Here is an 18,616-nt window from a genome sequence, read left to right as displayed (position 1 = left end):
TTTTAGAATCACAGTACATTTAGTATTTCAGAACAACTCTTTGAGGACAGGTACTGTACCTAGCTTTTCTGCTTAACAGCAACAAGCAAATAGCAAGTAATCTGTTGATTACAGACAGCCTCACTACCTCAATCAGCCAACATCTTATTACCCACTGGGTATCTGGTAGCTTAATGCCTCTGTGTAGCATCCAGAAACAGTGATATTTAGAAAACAGAGAACTTTAGACATAGCCTCAGTCATACCTGTCAGCATCTGCTGGGACTGAAAACTACCTTTCAAATTTTCCAATAAAACTTTTAGGAAACTTAGTTGAAATATGACTTTTTGGGATAATCAGAATGACAACCAGGAGAAAAGAAATTTCTATTAGTCTAACTTGAAGAAGAAGAAAAAAATTCCATAGATTTTTCTTAACTTTAATTTTCTTAACTAAAATTTAACTTTGATTTTTATAATTTTAATTTTGAAACTCTGTTCTTTATGAAAATTTAAACACTTGTTAACAGCTTAATGGTGAGTACTGAACCAAGTATGTTTCTTTGGTATTTGTAGACATTTGGCTTACAGCGGTTGTACACATTTCTGAACTATCAAGTGTTACAATCTACTTAGATCACTGCTAATAAATATTACTGGTATGTATTTGAGGAAGATTTTCCTTCTATATAGTCAGCTGCTGCTTTTTACTTAAAAGAAAAGATTGATCAAGAGATAAAAGTAGCAGACATGAAACTCACACCACATGTGATTTGACAAATGGGGGTGTGCCAGCTGCTACAAGCAACTCATGGAAGCTGTGTATATTTTATAAATATCTTTTAATTACAGTATTTGATTACAAAGATATAATGCAGTTCCTCAAATATCATACTGGTCAACAGCTGAATTAACATTTAAAAGAAAAACACTAAGCTTTATGTCATTTAAGCACAGATTTTATGACTAAGACCTCCCATGTCAATTTATATTTGCAAAGAACTACTAGGTCCTACTACCTAACAAAAATAACAGAAAAAGAGAGTCATTTTATTTTCATTTAGTTCAAATTACAAAAGTGTATCATCTGTGAAAGAAAATCTTAAGATACATGGTGTAATAGTTTTCTAAAACATCAGCTACTCTCTTGAAGACATCAAACATGTATCAATTATTAAAATCACTAGTTTTTTTTACTTCCAAACTTGTCAATATTTAAATAACAAAATTTACAAGTTACTTTAAATAATTTTAACAATTTATAATTTCTAGTTATCATGATAAACTTTTAAAGCGAGCTTTTGCTATTTCATATTGTGAAGATTTGTAGAATGAAATTGTTACACATATTAATCTAACTATATTCTGACTAAGCAGAAATTATTGGTTAACTTATTAGACTAAGGCAACAATAACATGGCCCTGAATCAATACTATCAGACAGTCTTAAAAGCCTAACATATTAGGTTTATTTTGTTTCAATTGCTATCCAGTCACCTTTAAAAAACCAATTTTATCTTTATTTTTAAAAGCTCATAAATGACAAAACTGAAAGTCACATATTCTAATGTTTAAAAATTATTAATTAGAAGGGTTCTAAATAACAATTTTCTGTTGATCTGTTAATTGGTTTTAAAAGTGAGTCAAAGAAAACCAGACTATACTAGTTTCAATTACCAATAATTTTACAAATAATGGGGAGAATAAAATTTTATTGCTGTTCTTTAAAACATTTAAGTGGTTTTCTGTGAAAGCAAGCCAATATAAAGCGTGATCTTATTGTTGAGGGATTTCACCTAATTAGTAGTGTAAAAACACTAATCCATGACAGAAGATTCATGCAGTAAGTCATTTGTACGTCCGTTTGTAAGAAAATCCCCCTCCCTTTACTCTGCATAGAGATACAATCATCTTTATGGCTGATTACAGCATAGATTAATAGGTTGATCCCAGGCATGGGATAATAATCACATTATATATATATGACTATGTGTGTACGTGTGTGTATAATTACTAGCTTTACCTACCTCTTTTCCTATTAGTCACCATTAATTTTTTCTCCATTCCAGCACTAAGTGACTTTTCTCCAGGACAAAGTAGTATGATTACTTTTTAATTAAGAATATAGCCTCTAAAAAAAAAAGAATATAGACTCTAAAGAATAATTATTTTGGCAAAAGAGAAAATTATTCAGTTAGAAGCAACCCACTAGATGGACTCTGTGTAAACAATGTTTTTAGAGAGAGTCAGATTATTAGGAATTAATTTATTTGGACAGAGCTGAATCTTAAAATCAAATCTTAGTTCTATACTGACTCAATATTCATAGTACTGCTTATTATTATGTCAGTTTCATAAATAAGGACTGAAGTACTATTTACGTAAAAATTATGTTTGATGGCTAGAGAAAATACATTACAGTGTAAGTCGAAATTTTGTTCCGAAATACTTAGGATCATTTAAACAAACCTATGTTTCTTTCCAAAATACAGAAATTATATTCTTTTTCCTTATAAGCCCTTTTCCTAAAAATTTTTAAAAAGTAGGTAATGATTAGCAATGGTCAAAGAAAACTGTATCTTATACTAAGAATGCACCAAAATTAATTCTCAAACTTTTCCTTTTTGCCTTTTCCAATTTCCCTAAGAAATTAATAGTAACTGCTCATAATGTATAGATTTAATAGACAAAACAGTTTTCAATTACCTTCAAGCTTTTCCAGTATATGGAAAGTAAGAAATAATATACCAATATCAGTATGTAGAGTATAAATCCATTTGCATTAAAAATACGCATGCACATAAGAAATCTGGGAGGGCGGACACAGTGGTTCCTCTCCACATGGATGAGATTATGGGTATTTAACTTTCTTCTTTTTCTTATTCTATTTTTAGAAATAAGTATGAACTACTTTTATAATTTAAAAAAGGAACCTATAGGAAAAAGAAACGTATTTCAAGTGATTCTCAAATGTTTTAAAAGCATAGGAGAAACACAAAACACCAATTCCAAGAAAATGTATGTATTATACATATTACATGAAAATACCTTAATTTTGAACTTTATAGATGGTCCTCATTTGAACAGATCTTGTGTGGAATGTAGCAACCATACAACAGAAAAACAAAGGTAACAACTTCTAAGAGTCAAACAGATTTTAACTAAGGTTTTTTTCTGTTGTAGCACTGAACATAGATAAACCAATTTCCTAAAACAAAAAAGTGAGAGAAAACTGGATATTCTGATTCTAGAAATACTCATTTTTATCTGCTATGCTATCACAAAATAGCTTTGGATTACTAAATTAATTCTATACACGCAATGTATGCCCAAAGATGCCACACTCTTACTAGATGAATTACGAGAACTAAATGCCTACTGGTGGGCTAAATAAACGCTAGGTACTGGGGATGTGGCAGAGGACAGACCCTGGCCTCATGAAGCTATCAGTCTAACTGGGAAAGCACATAATAAGCAATTACAGAACGTTGACAAGTACTGCTAAAAACAGCGCTGAAGTGAGAATGTGTGGCAGAGACCTCTAACAGCCAAGGAGGCATCAGGGAAGACTTCCCAGAGGAAGTGTGTTTAAGCTGAGACCTGAAGGCTAAAACAGTGATAAATGGGTTGATTTGGAAGAATAGTGTTCAAGTCAAACAAAATATTTGCAGATGAAGTGTAATGTTTTCCAAAAACTGAAACAAGTTCATTCTAGCTAGAGCACTGGGAGGGGAGAAAAGGAGGGGGTTTTGTCAAGACATTGTAAACCACACTACTGATACTCTCTCCTAAAAGGCCTTGAAGAATAACAAGGTAAAATTTGTGCTCTGCAGACTATTCTGGGGCAGCCTGTATGGAGAATAGGCTGTAGGGAAGCAGGATCAATGCCAGAGAGATCAGTCATGAGGCTGCTGGAATAACGCAGACTAAGATAATGGCAGAAGAGGGAGAGAGATGTAGGAGATGTGAGAAATACAGGGGATTGTTGCAATATGATTCGATGAGTGATTTGGAGGTGACTGAAAGATGACTCACAGGTTTGTGACTTGATAACTGTGGGTATTAGGAATATTCAATGAGAATGGAAAGGCAGGGCGCAGACAGAACACTTTTTTATCCCTGGGTGGGGGTAGCAACTGTGTTTTTGGTTTTTTTTAAATGGAGGTACTGGGGATTAACCCCAGGACCTCGTGCTTCCTAAACATGCACTCTGAAGCAAGTAATTCTGGCAATTCAGTGTATTCCAGGAATCCCACAACTATTTCTTACCCTAGAAAATATTTTGGATCAACTCTTCTTAGCTTTTGTGTAAATCCAGAGTGTCACACAGTCTTGGCGAGGTCCAGGATGTTAATTAAAAGGAGAAATCCTGGTTTAAATATGAATGAAAATACAGAATACTGTAAAGCATAGAACTTAAAACACTAGTTCAAATGTATCTGAGAGCTAACTCCTTATCTAGACTCATGGCCTCTCCCAACTGAAAACTTCTTTGTAGTTCAGAGAATAGTAATTCTGTGTATCAAAGAATATATAACAAGCATTGCTATGAAAAATACTGGCAGCTGTGTGGCTGCCCTTTCATAGAACTACCAGTACACAGTAATGATGTCGTTTTGTGTTTTATGATTAGTTACAGTCTATAAGATAAAATATTTTGGTATATACTATTTCATTTGCAACTGTACTTAATTTTTTACTGAAGTTTGATTTTAGTACTTATTGTTAAGTCAATGATCTGACCCAGAGAAAATTATGATTATTATAATACTGTAAATATTATTTTAAGTACAGCATTGGAAAATGTACTCAGTATACTGGCTATATGATATGTGGTATTTGTTTTATTGTTACATTTGGTGTTGCTACTGAATCAGTCAAGCTGTATTACAAATTAGAATCATACAATGTTTAAGGATGAACTTTTTATTCTATACGCCTGTTACAGAAATAAAAAGGAGGGGAAATAGTGTGTCACAAAGTTTTAAGACAATTTTCATAGCTAGAAGAATTAGAAATTAAGGGAGAAAGAGTAACGTAGGAGTAAATACCTACCAACAAATGTCCAGCAATACTATTTTCATCTGAAGTCATCCAAATAAAAGGCTGTGTTGAAAAATAAGTAGTGCAACCAAATGGATCACTCCAGTTGGGTCAGCTGCTTATGAGTCTTTTTTTTTTTTTTTTTCTTAAAATCAACAAAGGCAACTGACATTACCATCTTGTTCTTAAATAGGAAGAAAAATAACTGGGAATGACTCCTAAAATAGTAACTTAAATTTTGTTTTTTTCAAATTCCTTGACTAACTTGAGTAACTAAATAAACATTTAAAATGATTTCTATTATAAGCATTTAATAGCTAATAATCATTATTCAAATTAGTTATCCATTAATATTAATTATTATCAATAACTTGCCAAATACAAGTTTGAGAAAATTACTATTTCAAAGTCTAGATATATAGCTTTGAATCCATATAACCATTTTTAAGATTAGGACATGACATGTACCAAGCATGTTTAGGGGATTTAATTCCTCAATAGTCCTTAGGGTTCAATGCTGTTATTAATGGTTAGTCAAAGTAAATATAGACATTTATACCCAAATTCTCACACCTCAGGATTCATGTAAATAATCTGTCAATTACATTTGAAATTACTGCCAAAACTATCTAATAATGCTTGCTTTCTAACTTTTACCTTTTATTCTGATCAGGAACACTCCTTATAAAATCTATTTACTTTATCTCTAGTAGAAGCAAATTGCTTGATTATAACCGTCTACCACCTCAATAAACTACCTGCCCCTAGACTTGCAAAGTTAGCAAAGTCGAGTACAGAAAGCTGAAGAAGGTAGACGAGATTAAACAGCATAGAGACCTTGGGTAGTCCTTCAGTTACACTGCTTAGTAGCACAGCAACAAATGAGCAATGACAGACACCAATTGTCCTAATCTAGGTCAATACAACAGCCAAAATACTTTGTAAACTCTTTGGCTCTTTCTGGAGATCAACACTGTTCTGATTAAAAAGCACGAGAGGAGCTTAACAGCAACTGAAGAGTTCAACATTTACTTATCTAACATCTTTTATCCAAGAATTTAAAAATTACCTAATACTAATCATAACTCAGTAACTGACAGAGGTAGGTACTAAGGTAAACTGCAAAGGCCAAGAACAGAAATTGGGAGTGTGTGCCACTGAATCACATTTGTAAGTTAGTTAAAGACTGCTGCCTTATACAGCTCCGAGTGCTTAAAATGAAGTGTCATCTACTCTCCTTTAACAAACCCAAACATAAGCATAGGAAACCAGTGTTAATGGGATAATACCTTTTCTTACTAGGTTTCATTTGTATTTGTACTTAATTTTGACTGAAGTTTGATTTTTAGAAGATACTGTTTAATGATCTTACCCAGAGAAAATTACAGTAACACAGATTTTTAGATACTGTTAATTTTAATACTATTTTAAATACAAGATTAAAGGTCTGTAGTATCCCATATGCCAATTATTTGAGTTATCTTTCCATCTGAGGTGAATGAAGGGTTTATGCTTTGCTATACATACCATCTTCCTTGTGACAAAGAGCTGAATTTGTGAGATCGATATCTAAGAGAAGGTGCAGTCTGTAGCCATGAACAATTCTGTGTATGTGTATAAAGTTAATAAACTCCTAAAAGGACTGACATCCTGTCCTTAGCCTCATTAGCACTGTGCACCAACTGAGTTAACTGGTTGAAGCTGTTAGATAAGAGAGTGATAACTACACGGATAGGAACAAAAAAAGATTATATTTCATCATCTTAAGGTTTCATAGAGATGACACAGGTTCACAATTCAAATTCTCACCTCCTGAAAAACAAATTTCTTAAATAACTCTCAAAATCTAGAAGTGCAGTAATAAATTATTCTAATCTAAAGACTTTAGAGAATAACCAATTACAATTGATGTTCACTGTGATGAATACATAGCTATATAAAATATAGCTACACAAAAATGTAACAGTGAAATATAACATTTTTAAAGAAAGAAAGATGCTTGTTTGGGATTCACATCAGTAGTGGCTAATTTGGTAAATGCTAAAGATTTACATTCAAGTGCTGGAAGGATTACTGCAGAGAAATTCAATTACTAAAAATCTTTGCTCAGATGCCTTTCAGGCTTATTGAAGATAAGATGATGTATGAACCACCAACAGTGGTATTTAAACCCCAATCACTTTCAAGATAATACACAAATTTCAGAAGTGAAGTTCATTGATACTAAAACTGGTATTAAAAAAAAAAAAAGACCTCATACAGCCTGCTGGCATTTTATACCAACCATTGGAGGAGGTAGTAATGTAAAGTGTTGGAATTTAAAATACAAGGTCAGCACTAAATGTAAACATTTCTAAAGCATTATATGTAATTCTTTAAAGATATGTAGTGAAAAAAATCAATTCATATAAAATCAGAATTAAAAAAAGCAAAAATAGAAATATTTAGTGAATTTACTCAAATGAAGAAAACTTAAATGACACAGAACTGAAAATATTAGAAATCTATATGCAATAAAAAGTGAATATAAATTAGCCAACTCCACGGACATTTCCAGTTAAGCATTCATACAAAAACATATTCACCTTTTTCTTATATATAGGAATAACACATACATACATGACATGATGATTCTGGCAAAAAAAAAAAAACCAAAAAAAAAAAAAACAAAATCAGAGATACTAAGAATATTCTCAAGTTTTAAAAATGGTGTGGAATAAGTTTTAACAACAACATTCTACATGAGTGGAAACCCCTGATTTAATTCCATGATTTTATCATTTCAGAAGCATGGTTGGTTCTAATTTTCTTAAACAGATATTACACATTGGCTTATTAGTAATTAAGGCATTTTGCATACACAGTATCTCAGTGTGAACAAAAAACTTTTAGTATTGATTATTTGCTATGATGGTTTAAACTTTCAAGGTCCTTTCAACATAAGAAAATAGTAGTTGAACACATTTAAGTGTCTTCTTATAAAACATAATCTTAAAAAACGTAATGATGATTGGTCTTTGTGATTCCTAGTAGTAAGTCCTGTCTTATTTTTTCACATAGTATAAATTATATTCTTATGCAGGATTGCATTAAGACCCAGTAGTTCTTAAACAACGTTACCAAATAACCATATAAATCCCAAATGCAGCAAAGGCGAACAGTCTTCATAGTGCACTTTCACCTCATTGAAGTTGGAGCTGCTCTTTTTGGATATTTTTCCACTTCAATGTGAAGTAGATCGTTAGCGTTTCGTTAGTGGTTTCACTATGTGGCTTTTTAAAGGGAAAAAATGGTTTTGATTTCTTTCACAGTTCAGTTCTCAGATGAGACATTTTTGGGGAAATCATATAGTCCAGGGATGTTCTGAATTACCAAATGCTATTTAGCAGATGAAGTCTCTCAATGCAGCTGTAATAAATAAGCATCTACATCCTTAAAGAATAAAACAAAAACATTTTATTAGCCAGTAACCAAAATACAGATACACACACCCCATTTTCTTCTCCCTTTTTGTCACTTGTTTTGTCTTAGTTTCCCTTTGTGAACTTTTGAGGGTAAAGATTTGTCTTATTCCTCTTATCTGTATTTTTGTAGCACACAGCATGTGCTCAATAAATGTTTGCTACGTGCTTAGTGAATGTTTTAGTTTCTGTGATCAAACAACTCTGCTTTTTTATAGCTAAGCAAGATCATTACATCATTACCGCAATTCCTTCCGTGCCATATAAATCTAGGCGAGCTTGATGACAGCCTTTCTGATTTATACCCTCAAAAAATTACAAATGAGGGTTTAATATTATAAAAGAGGTTTTATCATAGCTTAAGGAACTTTATAGAACTTTTAATTATTCAATATTGCTTGTAATAATAAATACAGTATTTTAAGGTCATGTTCACAATAAAGGTTCCCCCTTTATAAAAAATTTAAAAATTGAAAGCAAATTTCTAAGGAAACAATAATTTTTCAGTTCTGCAACTAAGAATACAAGGCACTTCCAGAACAAGGTAATATACCATGTATTGTCTAAAAGCATTCTATTTTCTATCAACTTTTACTTCATTTCCAACCCCTATTATCAAAAGAATTAAAATAATAATAACAACAAAAAAAATTCAGGAAATTGATTTCTGTTGATAAGATTTTCATCATTAAGAAATCTACAGAGTAAAATTATACATAGTGGTAACACACTTGCTTGATAACACCATTATGCTTCTTTGCATGAAGGTATTCTGAGAATTTTATAAATCCATGACATAATTCCTCTATTTAGATTATATTTTTTTAAAACCAAAGAATGTTTTTATATTTCTGGATAATGCCTATTTATGATAGCAGTATGCCCAGTAAAAGAGTAGAAATATTTCTTTAACAATGATTTTTTTCTGCAATTATACTTTAACTACCAGTGTTTTCAGAAGTTTAAAAATTAAAATCTAAACTAGTAGCATACTTTTCCTTTAAGAGATAAGTAAATCAAGAGAACAATGTCAAATTCATCCTGTGAGTAGAACAATTTAACTTTCAAAAAAAACCCCCATGAAGTTAGCAAAAGCCAAGTAAAAATATCCCAAAACTAATTGATTATGTTCTTCATCTCTTGCTTCCTGAGTGTCACTGTCTTTTCAAATGCCTTCCTAACCTGGGTTCTTAACTTTTTTTCAAATATTTTTCTCTAATTGGAACTAGGTCATTAAATACCTATTAGCACATTATTTCTGTGGCTATATTTGAAATGCATTCAATAACCAATTCCTATGTTCCCTGTCAAAGTCATATTCATATCCAGAGGACCTTAATCATTTGTAAATATGAAATTGACTTCAGACATTATTAGAGTAGTACTGAATTGGATATTTGAAAGAGTTTGTTTATGAATGCATAACACTATTACATTATTTCTAATTTTTAATTAAGTTTAAATATAGATTTAAGCTTAAAATTTTAAGCTTAAATATAGATTACCTTGGCTATATTACCAGTATATCCTGGAACCAAAGTAAGATGGTTTTCCTGTTCCCACAATCCACTTAATTGTTGTTTTAAAATCTGAATATTTCTAGGAGTAAAAAAGGAGAAAAAAATACAAATATAGAAGGACTGGACTTTGGTAGTAAATACACGTAATGAAAACAGTTATAAACTTTTCAAGTATTTATCAGGATAAAATTATACCATTTGAAGTCAAGCAAGTCTTTAAAATAGTACATGCCAACCATGGAAATTAAAGGTTACTTAGTTGTTAAAGCAGGTAAGAAAATAACTAGGCATTTGGAGCATTTGGATAACCAGTTCGTGGATATAAAGTGGGAAAATTTTGAGAGCCTAGAAAGTAAATTATGGACTTTAAGCAAACTGGAGATTTTTTCTTTTTTTGGTAGCTTCATTATAATCTGGCTCATTTGGTAGAAAAGCTACATATTTTCACATCAAAGCAATAGTCAAATTATGATTATAATACAGTTTTTAGAACTGTAATCATCTACACTGGATTCTCATGTTAATGTCTAGGTAGCCAAAGGACCCTGCAGGCTGCCTCCATTCCTGTGCCTCAGTACTCATTCCACGAAAGGCCATCTCTTTTTCTCTCACTCCTTTATAATGGATGCTATAAGGGTTAAATCATTGCTGTGCTTTTTCCTCTTAAAATGAAGGGTAGAGTTCTGCCAGAACAAGAGATACAGGGGGTTACTGGGTTCTGGAATTCAGCTTTCATGTGTAATTTTTCCATATGAACAGTATTCTAATTTAATATTCCTCTGAAAATGAAAAGAATAAGTATTATATACCAATAATCATGGAATAAAATTATCACCTAGTTTAATCAAGCTGCTTTCCTGAAGAAAATTTTAGTAGCATGAGTTTATCTTTAAAGGTATACTCACCCGTCATGTATAATTTCTGTTTTGGATGATAGTTCTGACCACCATCTTTTTATGACTGCTTGAAGCCAGTTTAAACCAACTATTATATATCTGAAATGACATTTTGTTACAAAATTCATCCAAGAAGCCTTTACAAAAAATGATACTCCACCCCCCTCAAAAAACACATACACACTGATCTTTCCCCTTTTAAAAGTGTATTTCACAACTTTCACAAAACCATATTGTATGTAACTTGTTTATAGATGTTTCTGTAATTGTTCTTTAATCATTCCAAATTCTTTTCCCAACTGGACTATGAGTTCCTGGAAAAGAGAAACCATGCATGTCCCATGGAGCTCAATCTACCACTATGCACTCACAAGGCACAATATCAAGGATGTTAAAAGAGAAAAATGAATTGAGATTCAGATTAGCACTTACTCTTCAAATCTGCTTTTAAGTAGTGATTTTACCAGAGGCAACAAGTCTACACAGCAGCCAAGTGAGATGTACTGTTTTTCTTCCTGTAAACTAAAAATAAATACTAAGTTATAAAAATATGAACAGGTTATAATTTGCACTTCTTTAAACTGACTTTTTTCCCTGAAAAATATTCTTTTTACCTATTGGTGAGCACAGGAAGGCAATCCACCACAACTCCAAGGTCTTCTATCCTGTGAGAAACAAAACTGCTTAGAGAGCTGATTTCCTTGTTTACTGTCATATTATAACCTTCACACTGCTTTTGAGAAATTTACTCATTTCAGCAAATGATCTGAGTGTCTACGCTGAGTCATGTGCTGGGGATACAGCAATGAACAAAGAGATAGGGCTTGTATTTCAATGTGTGTTTGAGTATGAGGGGGTAGGAGAAGGCAGAGAATGACAAAAAACAAGTAAAATATATAAAGCATGTCGATGGTGCTAAGTGCTATGGAGAAACATAAAATGGGAAAGAGAGAGACAGGGTGTGAAAAAATATGTACTTTTCAATAAAGTGGTCAAGAAAGGCCTCGCTAAGGTAACATTTGAGGAGACCTAAATATAGTGAGGAAGGGAATGGTTAAAATTTTCAAAGGGAATTTTTTTTAAAAGTTGGTTTTCCCATAATGTTATCACTTAGTTTTATAGATAAGAATCTTACAGCGGGAGGGGATAGCTCATGTGGTAGAGCACCTGCTTGGCATGCAGGAGGTCCTGGGTTCAATCCCCAGTACCTCCTCCAAAGATAAATAAATAAGCCTAATTACTTCCCCTAATCTGACCCCCCAAAAAAGAAAGAAGAAATATTAAAAAAAAAAAAAAAAAGAATCTTAGAGAAGAAAACAGCTTTGTTCAGTATGATAAAACAGATGGTTTTCTGTAGTTTGGTTACTCTTAGATTGGTGATAAATGTTTTTTAAACCACACTGTCACTATTGAAGCTAAACATAGAAAGTTTAAAATTTTAGCCAGTATAACATAAAAAAAAAGAGGTATTTGTAGATAACACACTGGAAGTTACTTTTACTGAACAAAAGCATAAATGGTCACACTTACCTCACCAAATAAGCTACAAGTTCACTTATACTTCTCTTTCTCCAGAAAGTTAAAGCTACATTCAATCTCAAATTCCTGCTGAACAAAACTTGTGCCATTGTTTCATGGTCCTGAGAAACCTGAAAGGCAGTAACCTAATTTGTTAAAAAGCATATTGAGATATGACATGAAACTTTCTTTTTTCAATGAAATTATTCTGGTAGACATATTTTAAAATTATGCAGAGGTGACTCCTTTTACTGGTCCACAAAGAGGAATATTGCAGCTGAACAATATGATTTGAATAAATGTAGGACCTGTTTATTTTTTACCAATATTTTTTCTTATTTGCTACTATTTTCCTTTTAAATCTCAATAATTCATAGAATAAATTATTTTTAGTTACCTACAAACCTAAGATTTACTTTATAATAATGCAGATTAAAGGAAAAGGTAAATGTATAGGCTAGTCATTACCAACTGAATAGCATGAGAGGGAAACCACAAAAATTCAGTGTTGTGACAAGTATTTCAATTCATTCATTCATTTTTTTTTCTATATAACTAAGGAAATATACTCCCATTGTAAAAAGTTCAAGTAGCATAAATCTGCTAAAATAAAAAGTGAATACTCTTTACTTGCCCACAAAAACAACTAGTAACACTCCCCAGAAGCAATCACAGTTAACAGAGTGGTCAGCATCATTCAAATCATTTTTTAGACATATTAGGTAGATATAAAATTAAAACAGTCTAATATCTGTATGTTTAAAACCTTATTTTTTCACTTATATATTATGAAGATTTTTCAACATCAAAACATAGATCAATCTCATTTTTAAAAGAACAATTACATATTCTCTAGTCTTTATGTACCATAATTTCATACTGATCCTGGTTTTTCTCTATTAAAACTGTGCATCAATGAACATCCTAAACTAAACATACAAATGAACATATCTATGTAAATATGTGCACTTGTACAAAATCTTCTGTAGGATTAGTTTTAGAATTGGAATATCTAGTTCCAATTTTTTTTAGTAACAGATTAAGATATAATTCACATACCATAAGATTTACCCGTTCAAAACGTATAATTCAGTAGTGCTAATAAGTACATTCACAGAGTTGTGCAACCATCACCATCATGAATTCTAGAACCTTTTCACCATCCCTAAAAGAAACCCTGGACTCCATTCTCCCGTCTCTCCAGCCCCTGACAATCATTAATCTACTTTTTATCTCTTACGATTTTATCTAATTTGAGTCTTCATATAAACTGAATCATACAATATGTGGCCTTTTTGTGTACGTGGCTTCCTTTACACAGCATAATGTTTTCAACATTTATATACATTATAACATATACTGGTATTTTACTCCTTTTTAATTATCAAATAATATTATATAGTATGAAATATAAGATTTTACTTATCTATAGTCAGTTGATGGACATTTGTATTGTTTCTACTTCTGGCTATTATAAATGTTATGAGCATTTGTTCATAAGTATCTGTGTGGACCTGTGTTTTCAATTCTCTTGGGTATATATCTAGGAGTACAACTATTGAGTCAAAATGTTATGTATATGTGAACTTATACAAAATACTATAGTATCACTTTTAGGTTTAGGCTTTTAGAGCATGTACTACATCAGGAGAAAAGGTCTGAAACAAAAGGACAATCAATAAACCTATTACTGAAGTGTGAGGTTAAGGAAGGTTTACGGAAAGTAGTCAAAATGGGAGCAAAGTAAAAGGAGGGCCTTGAAAAAATGCTCTCCTATGGCACTAGTATAAATGCACAACTGAAGCATTTTTCCTTTTTTTTTTTTTTTAAACGCATTCTCACTAGGGAATGTTTATTCCCTCAGTTCAAATGAAGAACCAGCCTAGGTCCCAATCTAGGCCAGATTTCTAGACTATAACAGTCACATGTTCAGAATCCTTCAGGATATGTAGTTTCTTTGATTATCTGATCAGTGTTGCCCTCATCACTTCTGTAACTACATCTGAGTAGGGGATACTGCCTGTTTTCACTCACCATCTATCTCCTAAGAGCCTGCAGAACACATTGCACAGTTAAGGAGCTATCAATAAATACTGTGAATGAATTAGTCTGACAGTGATTCTCTTTAAAACTAAGGTTTAGTTACCATCCTATTCTCCAGGGCTCATGAAAATTCACTATTAAATCAAATTCTCCTTGCCCCCTTTTTTCTCACAGATACCATACGTACTTCTTTTACCTCTCCTAGCATTACTAACTTTCTATTACTCCAGGATCTTATTTTTACAAGTAAGGACATTTTTATTGACAAATGGAAACTTTTTTGTGTGTCATTTCATTATGGTTTTAGTTAATAACACTTTGTTTTCTACCCTTCTTTCATCTTATTGACTTATTATTATTATCCTACTTATGATGCTCATTTTCTTTCATCTACATACTTAGGATTATTTTAATATAAAAAGATTTTTTTTCTGCTTGTATGTCATAGGAAATGCTTTTCAAACTGTCATGCTAGATAGAAACAATACTAAGTTTACCAAGTCATAATTAAATTAAGGCACATTCAAGTAATGTAATATTATGTATCCATTCATCATGTAACATCTCTGTACGGTGATAGCTGGTAACTAGACTTATCGTGGTGATCATTTTGAAATGTAGAGAAGTATCAAATCACTATGTTGTGCACCAGGAACTGACATAGTATTATAGGTCAATTATATATCAAAAACAAACCAACAAACTATGAGAGACAGATCAGACTTTGGTTACCAGAGGTGGGTGAGAGGGAACTGAATGAACACAGTCAAAAAAGGAACTTCTAGCTGTAAGGGAAGTAAGTACTAGGGATATAATATACAATTTGGTAAATATAATTAGTGCTGCTGTATGCTATACGTGAAAGCTGTTAAGAGAGTAAATCCTAAGAGTTTTTATCACAAGGAAAGAAAATTTTTTTCTATTTAAAAAATTCTGTATCTATATGAGATGATGGATATTCACTAAATTTAATGTGGTAATCATTTTATGATGTATGTAAGTCAAATCATTATGTATACACTTTAAACTTATACTATGCTGTATGTCAATTATATCTCAATAAAACTGCAAGAGAAAAAACTGTAGAAGCATTATTCAATGACATGGAAAAATATCTAAATTTATTAAACATAAAAATCAAGTTATCAAATAATACGTATAGTACGAAGAGAAAAGATATATAAAAATTTAATATTGTTATTTATAAATATTGAAATCATGAATAATTTTTTCCTTTGGGTTTATTTTCTACAACATGAACAATAAACATGTAATAATAAACATTATTATAAACTTGTATTTATAAGTTTTATCAAACCATTCTTTCAAATGACCATTTTTCATAAAAGTGATTTTTCTGAAGTATAATTTACATACCATAAAAGTCACACATTGATAATATATAATATAAGGATTTTAATAAATTTATGGACTTGTGCATCATCACAGTCCAGTTTTAGAATATTTCTATCACCCAAAACAGTTCCTCTGAGCCTGTTCAAACAACTAATTTTGCCTGAGCTGGAAGAGCAGCAAACCTTAGCAGGTTTGAGTTTGCCTAAATGAAGTTTCCAATGGCAATTTTGAGAGCCCAGCAAAATGAACCTGGATAACTGGCTTTTGTGGTCCACTTTGTAGGCAAAATTTCTTCTTTTCCCTTCCTTTAAATTTCTACTGGCCATCTTGCCATTCCGGGTGTTTATAGCAGCTTATCAATCACTTCATTCCATCTGAGATACCACTAACTTAGAGAAATGGAATAAACTACTGATTCAAATTTAGTTAATCTAGAAAATTATCTCAGGAGTTACAATCTCTCAAATAGTCTTAATTTAATGGGCAGTGAATTATTTTACTAGTAGAATACAGCAAAGGAAAAAGCTAATAATTACAAGAATGAAGTTAAGCTTATATAAATGACTTACCTCAGAAAAAAAACTACTATATTTTGATGATGGGCTTTCTGTCTGTGAAGAACCAGAATCACTGGAGTTAACTAAATATGTTCGAGTATCATGGCGCAGTTTCTCAGGGAGGTGGCCTGCACAAGCCAGTTCATTTTCTTTATTTGCCATGTCACAGCCCCCACTTGTAGGGGACTGTTTTTTTCTGTAACAAGGATTTGGAAAAGGATGATGAATTTTCTTTCTGCGATAGATCACCTTACGTAGTTTATCTGGGCTTTTCACAGCTTGTCCAACTGTTCTGTAAAAAGAATTGATTTTTCTTAAATGAAAAAGAAGCATATGAAGACCTTTAAAAGTTTTTAAAAACAAAGATTTAACAGGCCACATTTTGTGATCACAATCCACTAAAATCAGAATAAGCACAATAATTTAAAAAAATCTTAACTCTTAGATTGAAGAGGGAAATAAAACGGAAATTACAAACCACCTAGAAAGCAATGAAAAGGATGATACTTTATACCAAAAGAAAATGAAGAGGCATAATAACTAGATGCTTTTAAAATGAAGTATTACAGGGCATTCAGGGAATAAGAAAATTACAACAAAATTATAACAATTTCTTGTCACTTCTCTTTTTCTAGCAAAGTTTAAGTTTGAATATTTTACTTTGAATCATGCAAGTGTGAATATATATTTTAACTTATAATACAACAGAACACTTATTTTGATTAAGCTAAAGTATATTTAATTTGTTTGAATAAGATAAAACACAACAGAGCACATCTCATGGTTTAGTATAGTGGTTCTCAAATGTTTTGCTCTCAAGATGCTTTGTACTCTTAAAAATTATTAAGGCCCCAAAAGAATTTTTTATGTGTGCAATATCTATTGATATGTACTGAATCAGAAATTGAGAAAATTTGTTAATTTATTTAAAAATAATAAATTCATTACATATGAACATAGAATTTTTTAAAAAAAATATTTTATTTTCCAAAGCAAACAAAAAATGTAGTGAGAAGAATGGCAATGTTTTACATTTGTGCAAAATTTCTAATATCTGGTTTAATAGAAGACAGCTGGATTCTCATATCTCCCTCTGCTTTCAATCTATTTGTTAACATCAATTATCACGTAGCCTCTGGAAAACTATTGTACACTTGTAAGAGAGTGAAAATGAGGAAGAGGAATAATATCTTAGTATTGTTGTGAAGATAGTTTCAACCTCACAAATTCCCTGAAAGGACTCCCTGGGGCCTCAGATCATATCTTGAAAACCAGAGGTTTAGTAGAAAGCACCTTTACAGTTTGGCAGACCTGGGAATAAATGACATTTTTACCACCTTCTGGGCGTGTGACCTTTAAAGAAATCACAGATCTTTAGTTTCAGTCATCAATAGTTTGGGATAATTACATGTATCTATCTAATATTGATACGTTTAGCACAGTCCCTGGAACAAAGGCGCTGTCTAATAATAAATTATTATTATAATAAAAGAGAAGACTTATTTTTCCCTATTTTCACTCTTACCCAGCTTTCAGTATTTGTTGTTTCCCACAAAGTTTAAAGAAGCTCTTACCTATTTATGTAAGCAGCCAACTGTTTTGGAGATTTCTTAACCTGAAAAATAAAAGTAGATAGCATATTGCTACATATTTAAGTTCTTTAGTAAAGCTATGTGAACTTGTTGATCGATATCAACAAGTCTGAATTCAACAGTTTACGTTTTTTGGATTAAAGCTTTTTCTGTTCTAATGCTGTAGTCTCAACCATTAGTTGCAACAACATTGTATGTAGCTATTTCTGACAATGTAACATACCCATCTAGCTAGTTTCCATGCTACTAGTCACATTCTGTACTTACAGGGTGCTTGGTAAGTGAATTGAATTTTAATATGGTTTTAAGAAATTGTATCAGTGCTAATGAGCCTTGAAGAGGTGAGCAAAAAGTACCTCTGAGATTCCTCTAAAATTAAACTAAAATATTTAAATTATATCAAAACAGTATATTGGCCAAAAAGTTTTCAGAGCTGCTGGAATATAAAAAGTTTTCAAAATTTCATTAATTCTACTTAATTTTGGCAGATTGAGCAAAATTGTCACCCTCCCATTGTTTAAACAATTTAACCAGAACTATCCATAGATTTAACAGCTTAAACTGTGTCAAACTGAATGGCTGTGTCTCCCCAAAATTCCTATGTTGAAATCCTAACCCCCAACGTGATGGTATTAGGAAATAGGGCTTTTG

At 31.7% G+C, this 18,616-nt stretch overlaps 1 protein-coding gene across 4 annotated transcripts in view; it reads right to left on the bottom strand.

The window, feature by feature from the left end:
- Positions 1–804: 804 nt before the first annotated feature.
- Positions 805–18,616, bottom strand: part of KATNBL1 (katanin regulatory subunit B1 like 1) — a 63,013-nt gene continuing 45,201 nt past the window's right edge. For 2 of the 4 annotated variants that reach the window (XM_045524219.2, XM_074365861.1), the window contains 8 exons: positions 17,948–17,988; positions 16,386–16,665; positions 12,430–12,548; positions 11,514–11,564; positions 11,332–11,421; positions 10,909–10,998; positions 9,989–10,082; positions 805–8,454 (listed from right to left, as the gene is read on the bottom strand). In XM_045524219.2, the coding sequence (XP_045380175.2) occupies positions 8,422–8,454; positions 9,989–10,082; positions 10,909–10,998; positions 11,332–11,421; positions 11,514–11,564; positions 12,430–12,548; positions 16,386–16,665; positions 17,948–17,988 (798 nt within the window). In that variant the 3' untranslated portion in view covers positions 805–8,421. The remainder of the gene's footprint in view (positions 8,455–9,988; positions 10,083–10,908; positions 10,999–11,331; positions 11,422–11,513; positions 11,565–12,429; positions 12,549–16,385; positions 16,666–17,947; positions 17,989–18,616) is intronic. The other 2 variants (XM_074365862.1, XM_074365863.1) reach the window with 2 other exon arrangements.

Source organism: Camelus bactrianus, chromosome 6 (assembly GCF_048773025.1).
Source record: "Camelus bactrianus isolate YW-2024 breed Bactrian camel chromosome 6, ASM4877302v1, whole genome shotgun sequence".
Taxonomy (NCBI): domain Eukaryota; kingdom Metazoa; phylum Chordata; class Mammalia; order Artiodactyla; family Camelidae; genus Camelus; species Camelus bactrianus.
Note: the sequence above shows the minus strand (reverse complement) of the source record. Positions and strands in the feature narration are given on the sequence as shown.